Source organism: Dipodomys merriami, unplaced genomic scaffold (assembly GCF_024711535.1).
Source record: "Dipodomys merriami isolate MVZ:Mamm:240054 unplaced genomic scaffold, mDipMer1.0.p SCAF_20, whole genome shotgun sequence".
In the NCBI taxonomy this organism is placed as follows: domain Eukaryota; kingdom Metazoa; phylum Chordata; class Mammalia; order Rodentia; family Heteromyidae; genus Dipodomys; species Dipodomys merriami.
This window is the reverse complement of record NW_027203382.1, coordinates 9,499,811-9,521,950: the sequence shown is the minus strand read 5'-3', so window position 1 is coordinate 9,521,950 and position 22,140 is coordinate 9,499,811. Positions and strand designations below refer to the sequence as shown.

The 22,140-nt window shown below is 34.4% G+C and overlaps 1 protein-coding gene across 10 annotated transcripts in view; it reads right to left on the bottom strand.

Annotated features, from left to right (window-relative positions):
- Mctp1 (multiple C2 and transmembrane domain containing 1) overlaps positions 1-22,140 on the bottom strand; it is a 530,774-nt gene that overhangs the window by 223,677 nt on the left and 284,957 nt on the right. For 5 of the 10 annotated variants that reach the window (XM_070031065.1, XM_070031059.1, XM_070031063.1 and 2 more), the window contains exons 4-7: positions 15,426-15,505; positions 13,690-13,801; positions 7,718-7,765; positions 4,421-4,459 (exon numbers count right to left, since the gene is read on the bottom strand). In XM_070031065.1, coding sequence (XP_069887166.1) covers positions 4,421-4,459; positions 7,718-7,765; positions 13,690-13,801; positions 15,426-15,505 — 279 coding nt within the window. The remainder of the gene's footprint in view (positions 1-4,420; positions 4,460-7,717; positions 7,766-13,689; positions 13,802-15,425; positions 15,506-22,140) is intronic. The other 5 variants (XM_070031061.1, XM_070031069.1, XM_070031067.1 and 2 more) reach the window with 2 other exon arrangements.

The window sequence follows — 22,140 nt, the reverse complement described above, 5'->3', positions numbered from 1 at the left end:
CATTTGCATGTTTTCCTTTTCAATTGTAAACTTCTCTCACTGTGATTTACAAATATTTTCATTAATCAGGATGTGCATCTACATGTAAAAAAATTTATAGGTCATATTTTACTGTACTAAAATTTTATTCTTTCTAATCTTTCACAGTTAAAGGCAGAGGGTATTGATCTAATTGTGTGCAAAAAGAAAAAAGATTAAGACATTTGGGAAAATGGTAAGCATATCAGTTAACATATCTTAAATGTGAAGGCCAATCAGTGATCAAATATATACTGTAATTATGAAAGTATATCTGTTTTAAAGTAACAGATTTCAGAAGTTTGGTTACTGGGGTCAAAATATACACTTTTCTAACAGAATGACATTACTTCATTGTAGAATCTCTAATCTGAGTTATGAAGATGACCTTATGGCATTTCCAAACATAAATATGAGACCAAAAATAATGGCAAAGTAAGGATTTCTAAATGAAATTATGTGTCATCTTCAAAACATGTAAATATAACATTTTTAAAAACACACATATATAATAACTAGATGTGAAAAACACACATTATATAATAACTAGATGTGGTATATGAAAGAAAAAATCATTTTGTCCATTACAGTTGAGAAGGCTGTTAACAAAAATGTTTTGAATTTCTTTTATTATTATCTTTAAGTAATTGTACAAAGGGGTTTTAATTCAACTTATCAGTTTATATAAAAGTTTTCAAATTTTATAACTTAAAAATTCCACTGACTTTTTAGGAGATGACATTTGTAGAAAGGAGCTGATAACTATGTCTAACTATATGAGATTCTTTAAAAGGTTTTATTTCTCCCACATTGCTTCAAGCAATTACAAGTTTTCACTAACTAATCTATCATCCAAAATATTAAGCTTAACTATGTTCTGTAACTTGCACATTCAAGAGTTTTCTGCTTTAAATTAATGATACAACTTTTTTTCCAAAAGTCTAACCTCATATTGCTTCATTCGGCCAATGCATAAATTGGTTTTTATTCATTAAAATTATGCTGTGTTTATATAAAATCTTTATAATAAGTTTGCATTAAAAATGATGTACGCTGTCATGTAACAGAAGACTTAGTAATTACTCAAAAGATGAACTTCTCATAAAACATAAACTTCTCATAAAACTTCTAAATTGTGAGACTATGAATTGTAACATGTATATCATCACAATATTTCTTACATGTGAAAACACATTATTATCCCACTTTAGTAGCAAACTCATTCTTCTAGGTTAGCAGACATGTACACTCATGCAAACACACACATTCACACAATATTGTATAAAACTGTTTATTCTTACCATGTGATATCTGACAGAACCAATTACTTCACTTTTTCTCTATTTTTGATTTGACACAACAAAATTTATTCTCAAAATACATACAAATCTTTTTTTGAGCCTATGAAATTTTTCCTGATGAATAATTTGAACTTAGGATATATTATCAATGATATGTTACATCTAAAAAGTATGATATTATAGTAACTCAAAATATTACTCTTTCCCCATCAAAATTCATTTTATAGCATGAGTATAACTCTTTGACCAGTATAATTATCTAATTGCCCAATTTGGTGGAGACATTGATTTAATTTTTTTTCTCAATATAACATTTTTCTACCTTTTCTGTGTAAGGGGGAGAATTTGAAATGTGTCTGGGGAAAACCAGAGTTTTAAAGAATGCTTCAATCCTGAGGAAATGAAATATAGAATTTATAACTTCTTGCTGATTTTCATGACCTTCAAATATAGCATGTATTTTACATATTTTTGCTCTTCAGACATAGGTGTAAGTACATTTTCCCACCTTTTATTATGTTTGATAGCACACTTACTGCAAATAAGATGACTTGGTTCTGAACAGCAATTATGATTTATTTCCCTGACTTCAAGATGGCTTCCCTGTCTCTCTCCCCTGCTTCGCCTTCCTCCCCCATTTCATCTATGTCCCTGCATAGAAGTGGGTTAGAACTTAGAGCCTCTCTTGCAAGACAGGCACACTTCCACTCTAATTTTACATTCACCAACTGGTGCTCCAAGGCTGCATGCCAGCGTCCTGGCCTCAGAATTCAAGAGACCTCATTTTATAAATTAAAGTTCCCAAGAAGAAAGTGATTTGTGTTTGTATGTAAAATTTATCTTTGATTTTGAGCAAAGTGACATATGTACATATCACTGTTAAAATGTATGAAACCACAATCTCATCATTTATCCTTCAGTTTCCCAGGAAGTGTAATTCACCGGAGGAAAGGATCCAGAGAGCAGTTTCTACCTGGTAGTGTGTGTGAAGCATGGTGAGGTAGGTACACATTGAAATGTCGAACTTGCCCTTCTTAACATTGAGCACTGTACTCTTGTAATACTAATATGGCAGGATATTGCAAATGTTTCAGGGCATAGTGAACATCTGAGTGAATTAGGAGGTGTTCATTATGTTCTTGTGAAAAAGAATAAAATGAATGAGCTGAGTTTAATTGACTCTGCATTTAATATCCTCATTAAATTTTATCCAAATCCCTCAGACTAAAACCCCAAAGTAATATGAACACACGTATTCAATGTAAAAAGCTGCCAAGTTCTCAAATAAGTAGCGTGTTAGAATGCAGAGCTTCTGTATCTTCAGAGGCATGCTTGTACCAATGTAACACTTTGTATGATTAAATAGATTTTTAATGGTAATAACTCAAAGAATTTTACACATAAATAGTCAAAATTAGATGTTTATTATTCACTTAAGACTCAAGGAAAATATGTGAATTTACTTCTACTTAACATATAATTAAGATTAAATTTAAACATAAATATGATTTTTTTGACCGGTCCTAGGGTTTGAACTCCGGACTTGGGCACTGTCCCTGAGCTTTTTTGCTTAAGCTGAATACTCTACCACTTTAGCCACAGTGGCACTTCTAGCTTTTTTGACTAGTTTATGAGAGATAAAAGTCTCCCAGAGTTTCCTGCCTCATTTGGCTTCGAACCTAAATCTTCATATCTCAGCCTCCTGAGAAGCTAGGATTACAGGCAGGAGCCACTGCTGTCTGGCTTAAATTAGATGTACTTTTAAGAACATTTTTTGTTATTGTTATTTTAGGTTCTTTCTTTTATATTAAAATATATATTCTTTTATATTAAAATATACTTCTTTCTTTTATATTAAAATACATAATCCCCGTTAATACCAAACTATATAATATACTATTCTAGCAGTACATGTCAAATTTATCTGGAAGATAGACTATTGCAACACTATGGATTATTGTATTTTATGCAATTATATAATAATTGATACAGTATGAAGGAAAGTCAAGTTAAACAAATTTAACGTTAATTTTAGTGTAACACTAACTTTAGAGTACAAAGAAGAAAGTAATACAAAAATTAATGTGTAAACATTTCTTTAAAACTTGTTTTATAAAAACACTGTGTACACTCAGGAATCCTAATCAAGTGATTTAGGGATCTGACCTTTTGACGAGTTATCTTTTGGTTTTACTGCTGTAAAAATTAGGAAGGAACTGTACATAAGAAATATTTGTTAATTAAAATATTACCACAAATATAAAAAACACTTTAGTATGAGTAATTCCCTAATTCACAATAAATAAAAATGACAAAATTAAAGAACAAACTTAAGTAATAGCATGATTTGATCAGAATGGAAGAAAAAAGGATTGTCATGTTCCAGGGTCTAAAAAAATTCATCACTCTGTAAAAGAAATACTGATTTTTTTTTCAGTAGAAATTTGAGCAAGCATGGGTTTTTTTTTACAAATAAAATCTTCTGAATTTTTTCAAGGCTTGCCATAAATTTTAGTATTATCTATTCATCTATGTCCAAGAACAATACTTCCTATGTCTTATATGTGTTGTAAGTAACAAGAAGAACTCAGGCTAGTCTATTATAGGTACCATAAATTTCTCACTCCCAAGACCAATGCATTTCCAGGTGTGAGAAGAGGCATGGAGGGAGATCTTTCTCAGTTATACCAATGTGGGGGATTCTGAACATGGAAAAACCTTATACTCAATTTCCTGTGAACAGAATAGGAAATTCAGTGACTACTTCTGTCCGGAGTACTTGTTCCTGCCTATTCCTGTTAGTTCATTGGGGAGGGAGGTTTTCTAGACCCTGTTTACACATTATAGAGGCCAGATGCTGAGAATGAGGTCAAGAAATGACCAGAGCTTAGGAAGAAGATGATTTGAGTGTTCTGAATTGCTGTGATTTCTACTTATCAAGAAAGCATTGCATGATTTGCTTAGAATTTATGGAGAAAAAAAATAACAATTGGAGGGATGAGACTCTGTGGCAGAACTTGAAAAAGGATGAGAAGGGTTTGGGAAAGCAGCTGATAGTCTTCTCAACAAGAAAAGCTGAAAGATCACATGCTAAGAATTACCTTACTTGATCTTTTCCAACTCTTCCTCATTAGCATTGTCTGTAAATGAAATAAAGCAGTTCATTATCTTCTCACTAAAGTATAGAATAGGACAGCCATTATTTTCTAGAGGAGACATAACATTTATTAGCTGTTTAAATAGCAAACTGCTTTCACCAACAGCTACACAAGACAAAAATTGTTTCTCACATACACACTGCCAGAGAAACATCTTTAACATCCAGACAGTCTTTCTTGTGAGTTCACTTGCTTTATCGTTTATATGAAGAAATGAGACAGTATGTTTTAAATTGGAAGGAAAATTTGAAATACTTTATTGACTAGAAGAAATACACGGAATGGGGGTTAAGGGTGTTCACTTGGCTTTACTGAGTTTTTGAAAAACTTTTTCTTCAAACACATTTACAGTCTAGGTTTGGTAGCATCTTAGAATTGTCCCTGCTTCCAATTAATCTTTATATCATGGTCCACAAGTACTTTCAGCTGAGAACAATGCTACATATTAATAGATTGATGGATATTAATGTATCTTTCCACTAAACCTTTACCAAAATATTCCCTTTGAATTACTTTGTTCTAGTAAGAGGTATTTATGGTGAATAAATTCCTGAAGAAATGTATTTCTGTTTGGCTTTGGTAATGTCAATGAGAAGGCCTTAAAATTAAAAAATAATCTCCTTGTTGTTAAAACATCTCAATGACCACTGTGTTCTTAGCCTTCTTGATTAGCCTATTTATACTCTCTGTTTTAACACTACCTCTGAAAAGTTGCAGTAAAGAGTATAAAATATTTGAGAAATTTTAATAGAAATTCTTGTCATGTGTATACATGCAGGAAACATATTAGGGTCTTTAAGAACTCTATCTCTGGGCTGGGAAGGTGGCTAAGTGGTAGAGCGCTTGCCTTGCATGCATGAGGCCCTGGGTTCGATTCCTCAGCACCATATAAACAGGAAAAAAAGCCAGAAGTGGCGCTTTGGCTCAAGCGGGTAGAGCGCTAGCGTAAGAGCTGAGGGACAGTGCCCAGGCCCAGATTTCAGGTCCATTACCAGACCCCTCCCCCCAAAAAAGAACTCTATCTCCCTCAACGAAATTCACTCTAAAGAAGGATCCTTCAGAAACTTCATGGATTATAAAAGCACAAAAAAGAAATAAATTTTTATATAAGACTAAGGCCAGAACTAAGACAACGGAATTACATAGGGGTTCCAGGATAGTAAATATAAAAAAATCATAAATTATCAAAGACTAATACATTTCTTTTTTCTGAAGATAGTTATTTTCTGGTTTATACTTTGTCTCCATACACTGCATACTAAATAGTGATTGAAACAAGGAAGATTAATAGGTACCCTAAGGTTCTAACAATTCCACCTCTATTTCTGCTAGGAAACTGCAAAGAATTATTATCAACTAATATAGCCACATTTTATACTTTCTAAGTACTAAGGTATAACTCATTTTGAAACAAAAAATCCAAATACTTGGCTGTATATATGGACATATAGTGGACATGTACTAGATATGGTTAAGTCAGTGTCAAATGCACCACTGCTGCCACCACCACCACCACCACCACCAGCACCACCATGCTAGCACTACCATCACTTCCTTCAGCATCACCAACAGACAACTGGAAACCAAATTATTTAGTGATCTTCCACATTTATACAACATGATAAAATTCAACTTTCTCAAAAAGCTGAATTTCAATGGAAATTTGTAGCATGGTGATTACTAGAAACAGCATTTGGAACAAATCATCTAAGAACAATTCAGATAAGCAAAAATGTGAAATCTCATAACCCCTGATCTTTTGTCACCATAGTTTGCAATCTAAAAATCTTATAAATTCCAGCCTATGCTGTAAAGAGGAGCTTAGGTCATTCAGAAGAGTAGAATCTTATAGCAACCCCTGATGTTATTAGAAGTACTACTGATGATCAACTCAGAACTACAGACTATTAGCCTTTTATAAGTGAGATGAAATACAGGTCTTGTATTTTTCCTGTCTTTCAAAAACAGACTTTTAGAAGCAGGTTGTATGGCTCTATCTTTCAGATTGGGAAAAGGACACAAACAAAATGTTAATGATTTAGGTATGTATTTAAGTACAAATATGAAGGATTGGAGAGCTATGAGAATCAGTTCATTATTTTCCTGACTAAGCATCAAAAGCTAGATCCAGTGATTCTCAAGATGCTTCTTTCTTTCTTTCTTTCTTTCTTTCTTTCTTTCTTTCTTTCTTTCTTTCTTTCTTTCTTTCTTTCTTTCTTTCTTTCTTTCTTTCTTTCTTTCTTTCTTTCTTTCTTTCTGTCATGGGGCTTGAACTCTGAGCCTGAGCACTCTGTCCCTCAGCTCTTCAGCTCAAGGTTAGTGCTCTACCACTTCAGCCTCAGCGCCACTTCTGGTTTTCTGGGGCTTTATTGGAGATAAGAGTCTCACGGACTTTCCTGCCTGCCTGGCTTTGAACCACAATCCTCAGATCTCAGCCTCTTAATTAGCTAGGATTACAGGCATGAGCCATCAGTGCCTGGCACTTCTAAGTTTTGTAACAAGATTTCTTCCTCTTTTAACCAAACCTACCAGCTAAGCAATGGGTTAAATACTCCATACTTAATACCCAAATTCCTATTTTTGATTATTTATTTTTCAGTTTTTAAGCAGTTAAAGGAGACTCAATAAAATGGGGAGTAGTAGAAAAGTTAAAAAGCAAATCAATTTGATATGGCATGGTATTTTTGCAATGTGTGATATGTGTGACAGAAGTTAGATGATCGTTAGAGATAGGCGATGAAGCAAATTCTAGAAAAATAAGATTTAATTTTTGCTTTATGCTTTTAACTTCAGGTGAGAAACATATGAATTAATTTTTGAAGGTGTCAATATCTAATATTTTTATAATATAAACGATTTATTAGCAATTCAACTGTCTTTGAGGCCAATAAAAAGAATGAGTGATATAAAAAAGTAATAGAGCTATAAAAATAATTTTTTACACAATAGTAATTTTAGGCAACTGTACTGCTAATGTACATACCAACATATCACAGAATGATTAGGACATACATCTTATAAAACATTCATATTCCACCTTTATCAGCAATTCCTCTTCAACTTTTGGTTGTATAATAATTCTGAAATGGGTGCAAATTAAGTCAAAGTAAAAAAAAATAGTTCATCAAGGATGAACTAAGATCAATTTGTATGTTTCTTAGGTTTTCTGTTTCTTTAGCCTTAGTTATACAATTTGTACTTCTAGGTTATTTAAGAGAGTGTGTAATGCAAATAACTCACTTTTATTTCACAAATTCTCCAATGAAGAAAGCTGTGGATTGAACTCTGCTAGAAAAAGAGCCAGAAAGAACTCAAACACACTATCAGATGCAAATACCACGTATAGATAGACAAATATGCACTACGTATTTTGACAGATTTTGAAACAGGACATGCGATCAAAGCAGAAATGAGAGCTGTGCCATGCAATGCATCAGCATGCTGCCTAGGAAGGTTTTGGTTTCTTGTACACATGATGCTGGAGACTGAAATTTTTTTTTAGTATCAATCATGAGCTCAATGGAGTAGATTGGCATCTATGAAATACATCTGCTATTATTCATACTACATTTCTTAAATCACTGTAATTAGACATTACATGTTTTCAGAGCTGTAGTAGGTTCAGTAGATTGATAGATTTTTTTCAACTTATTCTTTCATTTTACTGATTTCCAGAAGTGCAATCCAAATAAGAAGAAATCATCGCAACTGCATTATTCATGGAATATATTGTCAGTATTTAACAGTGCATTAAAAACTCACAAAACAACTGATTTAGAAATCTTAGCATTTTGTAATCTTAGCACTTAGTGCTTGATATTTCCAGTTGTTTCCTTCCCACTTAATGTTAATATTCTACTTCCTGTTTAAATATTGGGAAATATTTATGAAAAGCTCTTGAGACTCTGCTTTTTCATTCTCTCTTTTAATACATGTAAAATATTTTTGCCAAGTTTTATAAACATAGGGATTAAAAATAAATGTGGTTTTGGAACTAAAGTCTTCTGTTTCTAAGTTATTTTTGAGCTAGTAACAAAAGAAAATGGCACCCTTATCATTTTCCTGTGTAGAGCTTAATGCAAAACTATTCTTCATACCTATCTTCTGTACATCATTCATATTATATGGGACTATGAAATATTCAGTAGTTGATTTCTGGTTTGCTGAATTTTGAGTGTGAGAGGTTAGTATGCTGTTTTCACTGAAGCAGTTTATTCTGCATTTAAGGCACAAGAAAAAAATTAATTCAAAGAAATATTAACTCTGTAATTGTCTTAACCAAAAATTTCAAATGTTTCACAGAAAAATATATTTGGCTAATAATATACATGTTACAAAATGAAGAAAATGCATAGAGTGACATATTTACTATGGCATATACATAGAAAATGCATGCAAATGCATTACTATGAAAATGCATAGAATAATATATTTACTAATAATCATTAGAATTCCTTAGAAGAACAATGTAGCTTGATTTGAAGAACATTATCATTAACATAGCAATTTTAAAAACTTACAAAATGAAATTAAATCATTATTTAACCACAACTTAATGTTATTTATGACAACCTTAGGGATTTTAATTTAGAAGAATAAAGTATCTTTAAAATACCTTCCCTGGTCCATTGAAGCCTTTTAAATACTCAAAATACATCCAAAACATATTGAACAACCACTAGGTACAGAACACTAGACTAAGTTTTGAGAGAAGTCATAATGAGTGGGTTCTTTTTTTTTTTTTTTTGGTCGGTTGTGGGGCTTGAAGTCTGGGCTTGGGCGCTGTCCCTGCAGCAAGGCGGGCGCTCTACCACTTGAGCCACAGCGCCACTTCCGGTTTTCTAGTGGTTTATTGGAGATAAGAGTCTCATGGACTTTCTTTCCCAGGCTGGCTTTGAACTTCGATCCTCAGATCTCAGCCCCTGAGTAGCTAGGATTACAGGCTTGAGCCACTGGCACCTGGCAATGAGTGGGTTCTATAAACTAACTTACAGTCTAACAAAATAAATGAAGTTGGAAGATGAGACGTCAGAGGGAGTGAGGTCAGGGGAGGAGTAGATGGATGAAAAGAGGAAGGGTGGAAGAATGCAGTCATAATATAAATATATACATATATACAAAATATAAGTATATACATATATACACATGTATGCATGTACACATATACTCATATGCACATATATGCATATATATCCATATATTTTCATAGAACTAGGAAAAATGAAGGGATGGATGGAGTTGGGAGAGGTAGGAAAGAATAATGAAAGGGGTGACATTGATAAAAATGCATTGTACTCATAAATTTACAGGTTGAATTGAAACCCTTTTGTACAACTACTTAAAGATGATAATGACAATAATAAAAAATAAAGAGAAAAAAGTTCTGTATATTATATAATACTGTATATGACACATATATGTACATATATATTTATATACATATACCCCAAATGATAGTATGTAGGATGTAGGTGAAATACTGGCATCCTTAAGCACAGATGACAATGAAGATGGTTTGGATTTGAGAGAAGATGATCCATGAATAAGTCTGTGTGTTTAGAACAGAAGTTACAAGTGAGGAAACATATGTTATTTGTTAGAGAACCTTGAAATCCTCTCATTAAGAGTTCCATTTAATTAGAGAAAGTCACAAGTCACTGAACAAGTAGAAGAAAGAGGATTTTACTGAACCTAACACAATGCTTAGTAGAAGAGTAATGTTTTAGTTTTAATTGACATATAAATTGAACATATTTGTAGGTACTATGAGATAATTTTTAACAGGGAAACATGGTTTATTGTTCAAATCAGGGCAATTTTTCCTACTTCCTCAAATACGAATCATTTGTCTTAGCAAAATCCTTTAAAACCTTTTCTTCTGGCTCTTGGAATATGCAGTACATTTTAACTTCTCTGAGATAAATGTCTATGAGATAAACTTCTTTATGTTCCTTGTTCAAGTTTTCAAAATCTAATAACCAGGGTTGTTAAATAAAATAAGTCACTTCCAGTATCTTATAGAAGTTGCAATTGAATAACAACTTAGGCCAAATAAACAGAGATAAAAATTTAAAAGCTACGCAGTTCTTGGTAGTTTTCACAATGTAAAACATAAACTTAGAAACACAGATTCCAATCTTGCATGTTAGAAAGACAAGGAAATTGGATCCCAGTAGGATGTCCTATTGAGCACTTTTTCAACACTTTCTTCTGCCACCCAGCTTGCTTCTCTATAGCCAGGCCCATGCTCTGGTCATTGATCACATACATGAGGATGAGCCAGCACATCCACACAGAAAGCTTTTCTCTCTGCCTCCTTGTGTGTGACCAATGTCCGGAGGAGCAGTGATCGAGGCTGATCCTGGTATAGACCATTGCTGAGTCTTGGCTGAGCTACATCCTTCTCTAAAGAAGAATCAGGGGAGAGTTACAAACAAGGTGTTAGGGAAGAAGACCCTGTTTCCTGTTTGTGAGCAGAATAAATCCAGTGCCATCTGATTCTCTGAAAATAAGTCTGTGAATGGAAACCACGAACATTCAGGAATGATTTTTAAAAGTCTAGTGTCATTAAAGGGATATAAATCAAAGAAATGGCATAAGGATTTTAAGGGGAAAACTGTGTGAAAGGTGAAGGTGGCTGAAGAGAGATGAGTAGGAGAAAAAAAGGATTAAAAGATGAATTAAATCAGATTTTTAAAGTTTTCATATAGCCCATCTTTTTCATATTTACATTTGAAAACTCAATAAACAAATCCTGGTTACTGTAATATTTTTAGATTTTTTTCTAATCAGAAATACTTTTTTAATGTTTACATATAGCTTTGAGCAGCCATGGAGACTGAAGAATTTTTGTGAATATTGTAGAAGAAAAGATAGAGTTGAGAATTAATTGCTTTTATGCTTCAATATATTTCTGTCTAGCTCTGAGTAACTCAACAATTTCAGTGTAAAGTCCTTTATACTAACTTGATCCTTCAAACACTCAGCTTGAGTTAGACTATTTAATAAAGATTTCTGTAATGTAAAAACTCAACAGACTATCCATTGTCATCAAATCACCCAGATAACTATGGTAGCTGCCTTACTATTCCAATATTCACCTACAAGTGTGCATGGTTTGGGAACATAAAGGACCTTAAGTACTTGGTTTGTTTCTGAAGTATATCCTTCATTAAAATAACAAAGAAGACTAACTAATATTATTTCACCAAGTCTTGCTGGTATTTGTTTAACCTCCTACAGGTAAACTTGCCAATTTTCCTCCATATCTACCTCTGAGAGTTCTAATCCAAACCTTTATCATCTCTCAACTAGATTTTTGCAAAAGCCACTTAATTGGTCTCCAAGCATCCATTCTTAGTTCTTCAATCTGTTTTGTACAATGTAAGCACAGTGATATTTTCAACAGACAAATACAATCCCTTCCTATTTGCAGACTGGTCAGTGGTTAACTGAGGTTTTTTGGGAAAAGATCAGAAACCTTTAAACTGGACAATAGCCCCCCCCCACATACTCTGACCATTTCCCTTCCCCTCCAGTGTACTATGCATGGTGAACTAAGCAGCAGGATCACCCATACTCTCTTTGATTCTGCCTTCTCAAAGCTCCAATACCTGCTCAATTCTTCAAATGCAATATGGGTTTTCTAGTCACAGGATTTTGCATGTGTCCTTTCCACTGTTTGAGCTACTTCTCTTCTAGATTGTTTCTTAACTTCATCTTTTTAACTTCAGTTTGCATTTGAATTTTTTAGAGAATCCCTGTCCCTTTAACTAAAAATTTTCCTGCCCACTGTATATAGATAGAGTGATTACTTTATGCTTTCTTTCAGTAATTATCTGATTCTTGATGTCTGCATTGAGTATAAATATATGATAGCCTAAGTATCCAGCATGGGAAATGGTGTTCAGTAGGCTCCTAGTGAATATGAGGATTGTTTGAATAATGCATAAAATGAGTATTTACAATTTATTCATATGTTTGAATTAGCCAGATAGAATTTACTTCCTGGTTTGTGCAGAATGAAGTCACATCTTTGGATCTGGTGACTTTGGAATGATGGACTTCCTTTTCTCAATACTCATTGTCAAAGTTTTTCTATCTATTCTTCCATCTATATGATTCACCAAGCAAGCACAGTAGGGAATATTTGGCAATACTTGTTGAAAAAGAAACATTTCTTTCTCGGCGAGTAAAGTATAAATATTTCACTCATCCTTAGAAAAGATTACAGATGACTTTGTGGACTCACTGCTTTTTAAAAAAAATAATAGAAAAAATCCCTTTCAAGGTTTGAATTGCTTCAATTAATTTAAAATGCTTCCAAATTTAAAGTTGGATTTCAGTAGTTTTACTTACAATTGGGGAGTGGCAATATATACCAACTTTTATCACACATCATTTTCAGACAGAAATGAACATATTGCTGAAATCGAGTATTTGAACTTGCTTAAGATATTATGTCTACTACAAAAATATGTTACAATTAGGGCTATTATAGTTCCCAGGTCCATAAATATACACAGAGTCCAATAAATAATCTTTAGTAAATTGTGGCAGAAAATGCAGTGGCAAGCATACTGCTCTGGGTGAAACCTGAAATAGTTCAATGCCACTTCAGTGGTGTGGAGTAATTGGCTCCTATGCATCCCTTGTTAATTTCTCCCAGCAGCATGGTATGCAAGGAAGTGTAAAGAGTTAGTGCTAAAAAATGGGCAAACTCAATATGGAAATCCATCAAGAAAATGAAAGGTACTCGCTTCTCATTCAGTAAACAAATACCAGAAAGCAGAAACTCTGTTATAATTCCATTTTCATTTTTTCTTTGACATGGCACACCTGATAATAGAATCAAACTAGTAGGTCTGGGTACTTCAGTTGGAAAACCAACTATTCAGTTCACTCTAAATGTATTCCCTGATTGAACACAATCTGTGCCTACATATAACATGTCTAAGATTGAGAAATAAAATTGTAAAACAATATAAATCAATTTTATAACAAGAGGTTCTGATCTGGAGTGTGGAATAGGAAATTTGAGTTGGAAACAAAAAAGCATGGACTAGCAATAATTGGTATGTTCACGAGACAAAGAACAGGCCAGATGGCCCTATGTAGCTTTTCTTTATTATGACTTCTGGGTCAAACAAGGCTCACAATATTTGAAAAATGAGCACAAGAAAGAGCTGTTATTTGGTAGTAGAGGAACTTACCACATCCCTAGGTTCTCCTTCTTTAGGGCTAAGTATGACAGAAAGCAAGATGACTCCAAGATCATGGTCAGGATAATGGGGATCTTTCAGAGGTAGGGTCACATCTGTGGACCTGTGATAGAAAATATTTAGATTTTTAATGGTCATTCTCAACGTATAAGCCAAAAGTCTTTTACAGAAGGAGAGCATTACAGAAAAAAATGAATCAAGCATCCTCAGTATTTGAGATAAGGACCATGAAACAGGATCTAGTTGTTAATAGGTAGAATTAAATCTTACAATCTGTATATCCTTTTTTTTTTTTTTTTTTGGGTCCAGTCGTGGGGCCTGACTCTGGGCCTGGGCACTGTCCCTCAGCTCTTCAGCTCAAGGCTAGCGCTCTACCACTTGAGCCACAGTGCCACTTCCGGCTTTTCTTTTTGCTTATGTGGTGCTGAGGAATCGAACCCAGGGCCTTGAGCATACAAGGCAAGCGCTCTACCACTGAGCCACCTTCCCAGCCCCACAATCTGTATATCCTAATGCAGAGTTGGTAGAGAAAGCAATTGTAGCTTTTGTAGAAGAACGTGATCTTTCTAGTTTGAGCTCAGTCTTCATGATAATGGCTGCATCATTTATACCAGATCTTAGGACACTTTCTCCAAAGGTGGTAAGTCATCAGTCAACTAAGTTCTATAAGCTAGTTTTTAGGCTTTATGTTGGAATGAAGAATGTGTATGAAGGACAGCAAAATCTGATCACTGGAAGATCAATAAGTCATCTCTAGGCATGTTGTATATGTGGCTCAAAAGGGGGTGCTCTTATTTTTTTATTTACCCACATTAGAGAAAAAGAAATCATAGTCTGGTTTATCACAGTTTTCCCAGCCACTATCTCTGTCACGGGATATAACATGATGATCCCAAACAGGAATCCCTTCTCACAGCCATCACAGATTTCACAGCTTCCCTGTAATCCAGTTTGACACTATAGCTTCTTTGAACCATGTTGTTTATCTCATCACTACATTCAATTTACAGTTTCTATGCTGAAATGCATGTGGAAAACCATTTTCAGGTATAAGAAATGATTAATACTAGTAAAAATTATATATGTTTACAACCAGTCAAGAAGTAACAAATAATGTAACTGAGGAAACACAACCAGTATGTTTCTGCTTTTAGAATACATCTTAGTTACCTAGAAATGGCAAATTGGTGATGGTAACTGGTGTTAGAAAATCAGGTTCTACCTTGAGCTCCTGTGATGAGAGAAGCTATTCTAAAGCAAAGTGCATGTGTTTTTTTCATAGAGAGCAGCTTGACTCTTGAATAATTATGATGACATACTTAATCTTCTTTATGCCTTATCTCATTCATCTGAGCAACGTGAGATTGAGAAATATACCTTTAATCTCTATTTTTCTAGAGCACAGTTCAGAGGGATAGAGCAGTATTCTAAGAAGGAGGCAGTCAAGGAAAAAGCTAGGATTCTCATCGGTCAGGTGAGAAAGATGTACTTCAAGAAGATTGGCTAGCCTGAAGCACAGTTCAGAGGGATAGAGCAGTATTCTAAGAAGGAGGCAATCAAGGAAAAAGCTAGGATTCTCATCGGTCAGGTGAGAAAGATGTACTTCAAGAAGATTGGCTAGCCTGAAGCCTCCCAGATATAAGTGACACACTAGTAGATAAAATCTAGACTGTTTCCTATTTTACAGGCCCAGCTGTATAGCAAGGTAATATGACAACTGAAGTTACCTGTTTAACTCCAGTTGAGTGAGATCCAGAAAGGCTGAGCCCATAAAGTCATCCTGCAGGCCAAAATCATAGTCAAACACCTAGAAAACCAAAGAGAAAGGCATTCTTTAACTAAGTCAATATAACTTTTAACTGAAAACCTCTTGACTATTAAATATTGGTTACTGATGTCACCAAAACCATGACATTTGTTGATATTTGGTTTTAAAAATGCATCTATCTGTTCTTTGAAATATTAGGGCCTCATGAAATATTCAAAGTAAATCACATTTTTACATTTATTAATTATATTACATTATTAATTATATTAATTACATTATTAATACAATTGATTAATATCCAATAACTTTTAAGGAAGATAAATCCAAATAAAAAAACTGTTAATCTTCAAAAAAATGTAGGAAATACATTTTTTCTCATATCATAGAAAATGTATTGGCATTAATGGAACCAAAGTGAGTTAACATGAAACTCAACAAATATTCCTTCCATATTGGGTGACAAGTAGTGAGAATATTGACTAGCTGGGTACCAGTGGCTCATGCCCATAATCCTAGCTACTCAAGGGACTGATATCTGAGGTATGTGGGTGAAAGCCAGCCTGGGCAAGAAAGTCTGTGAGACTCTTGTCTTAAGCAACAAAAAGCTGGAGGTAGAGCTTCTTCTTTGAAGATACTGGGGTTTGAACTCAGCATGATGGGATAGGTCTGCTTCTGGATAGATAACCAGTCAACTAGACTCTCTAGTATAAGAGATTCCACAAGCCCAAGAGAGTCAATAGCCCAGCATTTGTGTACTAAATTCTTGGCACAACAGTTAGAAAGTACAATGCAGAGTCAATATTATGTACAGTTTCCGTAAACTAGTGTTTTTTCTCTAGTACAGGTGTACTTCAATTAAAAAAACTGAATATGCAAAAAATTGATTTTAAGTAAAAAGACAAATACTTGACATTACAAAAGGATTCTTAGACTTGAAGAGTCATGAGGGAATTTATTTAAGTAGTTAGCTTCCCTAATGCCTTTTATATTATTCATTTTTCAGTCATTTGATTTACATACAACCTTTTGGCATACATTTATTGTAGAAAGCTCAGCACTTGTGCAATAAATATTCTCTTTGATGAATTACACTTCTTTGTCACCTGCTCTGTGGCATTTCACATGCACACACTGCACATCTTAGGCAGCTGATATCTCTGTACTTTCAAGTGGCTGGAGTAGTTTATCTTACATACAAAATCCATGCCAAAACATAGATTCCTTATACAGTCTTCCAATCATGTCTTTGTCAGAGTAGAGCGAAGATAAGATGGCATAAAATCATTGAGCATACCTGTAGCACACCCACACATAAGACAAAAAAATCTGTAAATCTAATGAATTATTAAAGATAACCCAACTATGTGATTCAACATCCAAATTCTCTTTGTGCTTATGATGAGAGTCTTCTGAGAGTTCTATTGGTAGATATTTGCTTTAATTCTCAATTCCTATTCATAAGGAAAGCATAAACATGGAGAAAATGAAAACATCAGAATCAGATCACTAATGATTAATAAAATCATTAGTTGTTGGTTCCAAATTGCATAATTTATTTTTAATTATTAACTTTATTGTTACTAGAGAGGTGAGCTACAGAGGGATTACAATTATATGAGCCAGGTAATGAGTACAATTCCTTTTGTACAGTGTCTTCTGTTCCCTCACTCTTTCCCAGTTCCTCCCTTCCATCTCCACCCATGAGTAGTTCACTTTGATCAGTGTCCAGTGAGCTCCATTGCTGCACTTTTTCACCATTTTCCCCTTGAGTTCTGTACCCTTCCCTCAACCTTTCTGAAGATATACACTTCAATACACTATACATAAAGACAGAATCATCAAAAAATAAAAACTATACACTAAAAAAATTAAAAAAGAAAACTCTCATTTCCATATCCTAGAGTTTGTTTCAATAGGAATATTATTTTGTATAAATATGATAAGGCAGTTAGGGATTTGTTTCTCTCTTAAGAGTATCCTCCTTTGGTCCACTATGCACACACATCTAGAATCCTGTAGTGTTTATATTCCAGTGTATTCTAGATCTAATTCCCACATATCAGAGATATTATGCTCCATGTAAGCTTGACTTACCTCACTTAACATGATCTGTTCTAGTTCTATCCATTTCCCTGCAAATGACATTATTTTATTCTAATGGCTATGTAAAATTCCATTGTATATATGTACAACAGTTTTTGGATCCACTCATCTATTGTGGGGCAGCTGGGCTATTTCCATGTCTTGGCTATTGTGAATAGTGTGGCAATGAACATGGATGTGCAGGTGTCCTTATCATATCCTGGCTCATGATATTCAGGGTAGCTTCCCAGGAGTGGTATGGCTGGATCATAAGAAAGGTCTAAGTTTAGTGTTTTGAACAATCTCCATATTGCTGCCCAGAGTGGTTGTATTAGTTTACATTTACACCAACAGTGCAGTAGGATTCCTTTTCCCCCACATCCCTGCCAATATTTGTTTTTGTCCAAATACATAATGTTGGCTAATCTAACTGGGGTGGGATGGAATTTCAGAGTTTTTTTTTTTCATTTTCTCTATGGCCAGGGATGATGAGCACTTATTCATGTGTTTCTTTGCCATTATTACCTCTTCTTCAGAGAAGTCTCTCCTTAGCTCCCTCACCCATTTACTGATTGGGTTATTAGGTTTGAGGGGCTTAATTTCTTGAACTCCTCGTATATATTGGGTATTAGGCCTTTCTCTGGTTATTGCTATAAAGATCTTTTCCCAGTCTGTTGGCTGTCTTTCTAGGTTAGTAACTATGTCCTTAGCTGTGCAGAAACTTATTATTTTGATACAGTCCCACTTGTTAAGTCTCTCTCCTGTTGTGCCTCTGGGACTCTTTTCAAGAAGTTTCTACATATACCTATAAGTTCTAATGTTTTTCTACTCTCTCACAGTAGTTTCAAAGTTTTGGGTCTGACATTGAGGTCTTTGGTCTACTTTGAATTGATCAAACACAGATCCACTTTTAGTTTTCTGCATATGGAAGCCCAGTTTTCCCAACACCAACTATTGAAAAGGCTAGTTGTTCTCCAACTGCATGTTTCTGACTCTCTTATCGAGTATCAAGTAACTATCATTTTATTTCTGGGTTTTCTATTCTATTCCATTGATCTTCGAGTCTATTTTTGTGCCAGTTTTGTTATTATGTCTCTGTAGTAGAGCTTCAGGTCAGTATTGTGATATCAGACTGCATTGCTTTTTTAAAATTTTTGCCTAGAATTGCTTTAACTATTCTAAGTCTTTTGTTGTTTCAAATGAATTTTTGCATTGTTTTGTCTGTCATCATGCTGGGGATTTTGATGGGGATTCCATTGAACTTGTATATAATTTTTGGCAGCATGGTATTTCCACAATATTGATTCTACCTATCCATGAACATGGAAGATCTTTCCATTTTCTGGTGTCCTATTTGATTTCATTCTTCAGTTTTTTATAGTTTATATATCTATAAAGGCTTTTTACATCTTTTGTTAGATTTATTGCTAGGGTTCATGTTTTTGAGGCTATTTATTGCAAATGGAGTTTGTTTTCCTGATTTCCCATTCTGCTTGTACAATGTTGGTATACAGAAAGGCTACTGATTTTTGTGCATTAACTTTGTATCCTTCTACTTTGCTAAAGTGGTTGATCAGCTCTAGGAGCTTGGGGATGGAGTTTTTTGGGTCCTTTAGGTATAAGATCATGTTATCTGCAAATAGGGATAATTTGACTTCTTTCCCTATATGAATCCCTTTTAAGTTCCTTTCTTGCCTTATTGCTCTGGGTAGGATTTCCAGAACTATATTGAAGAAGAGTGGAGCAAGCAGACATTCTTCCCTTGTTATGGATTTTAGGGGAAATGCTTTTAGTCTTTCCCTTTCAGTATGATGCCGGCTATCCGTCTGCCATATAGAGCCTTTATGAATATTCCTTTTATTCCTGGTTTCCACAAAGCTTTTAACATGAATGGTTGTTGGCTTTTTCTACATCTATTGAGATGGCAGTGTGGTTCTTGTTTTTGGCTCTGTTGATGTGGTGAATTATATTTGTATATGCTAAACAAGCCTTGATTCTGTGGGCTGAAGCCTACTTTGTCATAATGTATGAATTTTGTCATTTGTTTCTGGATTCTATTGGTGAGTATTTTTTTTTGAAGAGCTTTGCATCTGTGGTCATGTGAGAAACTGGTCTGTAGTTCTCTTTTGTTGGATCTTTACCTGGTTTGGAGATCAGTGTGATCTCCAAAGTGGCTTCATAGAATGAGTTCGGAATTAATCCTTCTGTTTCTACTTTATAGAAAAGTTTGAAGAGTATTGGTATTAGTTCATCTTTAAAAGTCTTATAGAATTCACCTGTAAATCCATCCGGGGCTCAGTTTTTCCTTGTTGGATGACTTCTGATTACTTCCTCAATCTTGTTGTGTGTTATTGTCCTATTTAACTGGTTTATATTTTCTTGGTTCAGCTTAGGCAGTTTGTATGTCTAGAAATCTGTCCATGTTTACTAGGATTTCCTTTGTTTTTGGGTGTAGATTTTGAAAGTAGTCCTTTATAGTCTTTTGGGTTTCTTGGATATGTGTTGTAATGTTTCCTGTGGCATGTCTGATTTTTCTCTCTTGTCAATTTCATTAGTTTTGTTTCATTGATTTTTTATGTATAGCTTTTTTTAAAGTCTCTATTTCCCTAATTTCTGCTCTGATCTTTTCTTTTTTTCTTTTGAATCTTTTTTTATTAAATATATATTTTTATGTAAAGATACTATACAGAGGGGTACAGTTACATGAGTAAGGTAATGCGTACATTTCCTATCAAGCATTGTTACCTCCTCCTTTGTTTTTCCCTTCTAGTAGTTTGGGTTTGGATTGTTGCTGTGTTTCTAGAAGTATTTTACTGGAGTTTTTTGCATTCTTTATGTGTTTACTTAGAGCTATCAATTTTCCTCTCAGCACTGTTTTGGCTGTATCCCAGAGGTGCTACTGTGATGCATTTTCATTGAGTTGCAAAAAGTTTCTAATTTCTTCCTTTACTTTTTCTGTGACTCATGTGTTATTCAGTAGTATGTTATTCAGTCTGCATGTGTTTGGGTGTTTTTTGCAATATGTTTTGTTGTTGAGAACTAGTTTGATTCCATGGTAGTCAGATAGGATGCAAGGAGTTATCTCAATCCTCTTGTTTTTGCTTAGGTTCTTTGTTTGTCCTATGATCTGATCAATTTTGGAGAATGTTCCATGAGCTGCTGAGAAGAATGTGAACTGGATCTTTCGAGTGGAATACTCTGTAGGTATCTGTTAAGTCGATCTGAATTACAGTGTCATTTATTTCAGGTGCTTCTTTACTTATCTTTTATTTGGTTGACCTATCCTTTGGTGAGAGTAGAGTATTAAAATCTCCCACTATTTTTGGGGTCCATCATGTTCTGTAAGCCCAGAAGTGTTGGTTTAATGAGTTTAGGTGCTCCATTCTCGGTGTGTGGGTGTGGGTTTGCTGGTCGTGGGGCCTGAACTCTGGGCCTGGGTGCTGTCCCTCAGCTCTTCAGCTCCAGGCTAACGCTCGAACCAGAGTGACACTTCTGGCGTTTTCTGCTTATGTGGTGCTGAGGAATCGAACCCAGGGCTTTATGCATGCAAGGCAAGCACTCTACCACTAAGCCACCTTCCCAGCCCCAGGTGCTCCATTCTTTAGTGCATAAATACTGACCTCTGTGATTTCTTCTTCATGGATAGTTCCCTTTAGTAATATGTTATGACCTTTTCTTGTCTCTTTGTACTTCCTTTAGTGAAAAATCTATTTTATCAGATACCAATAAGCCCTTTCCTACTTTCTTGCAAGATGCATTTGTATGAAATATCTATTTCTATCACTTTACTTCAATTTGTTTTTATCTTTGTGAGATAGATCTCTTGGAGACAACAGATGGATTGACCTTGTTTCTTGATCCAATCTGCTGCTCTACTCCTTTTGGTTGGGGAATTTAATCTGTTAATATTTATTGTGGAGAGATATGTCATGTTTCCTACCATTTTCTAGATTTCCTATATTTTGTTTCTTTTCTCTTCTTGTGCTTATTAAACCAGTCTTTTAGTGACTTTTGTCTAATGTGTTCCTTGACTTTATTTTCTTTGGATTGTATGTTCCCGTTTAGTATTCTCAGTAATGCTGGTTTAGTGTTTTTGAATTCCTTTAAGTTTTGTTTGTCATGGAAGGTTTTGTTTCACTGTCAGTTGTGAATGATCGCTTAGCTGGGTATACTAGTTAGGGTTGGCAGTTATTGATCTTCAGGACTTGAATTATACCATTCCAAGCTCTCCTTGCACTGAGAGTTTGCAGTGATTTTGATCTTCTTTCCATTATAATATAGTACCTTCTTTGACTTTGCTGCATTTAAAATTAATTCTCCATTTTTCAAGTCCAGAGTTTTCATTATGATGTGTTTAGAAGTATTTCTTCTTGGATCCTGTCTACTAGGAGTTCTGTATGTCAGGTGGATGAGATTTTCTCTCTTAAGATCGGGGAAGTTTTCTGTTATTATTTTGCTGAATAGGTTTTCAATGTCTTTAGTTTTTAATTCTTCCCCCTCATCAATCCCAGCTATGTACAAATTTGATCTTTTGGCTGAATCTGCTAAGTTTTGGATTTCCCTTTGGCACATTCTGAGTGGGTTTTTTTCCC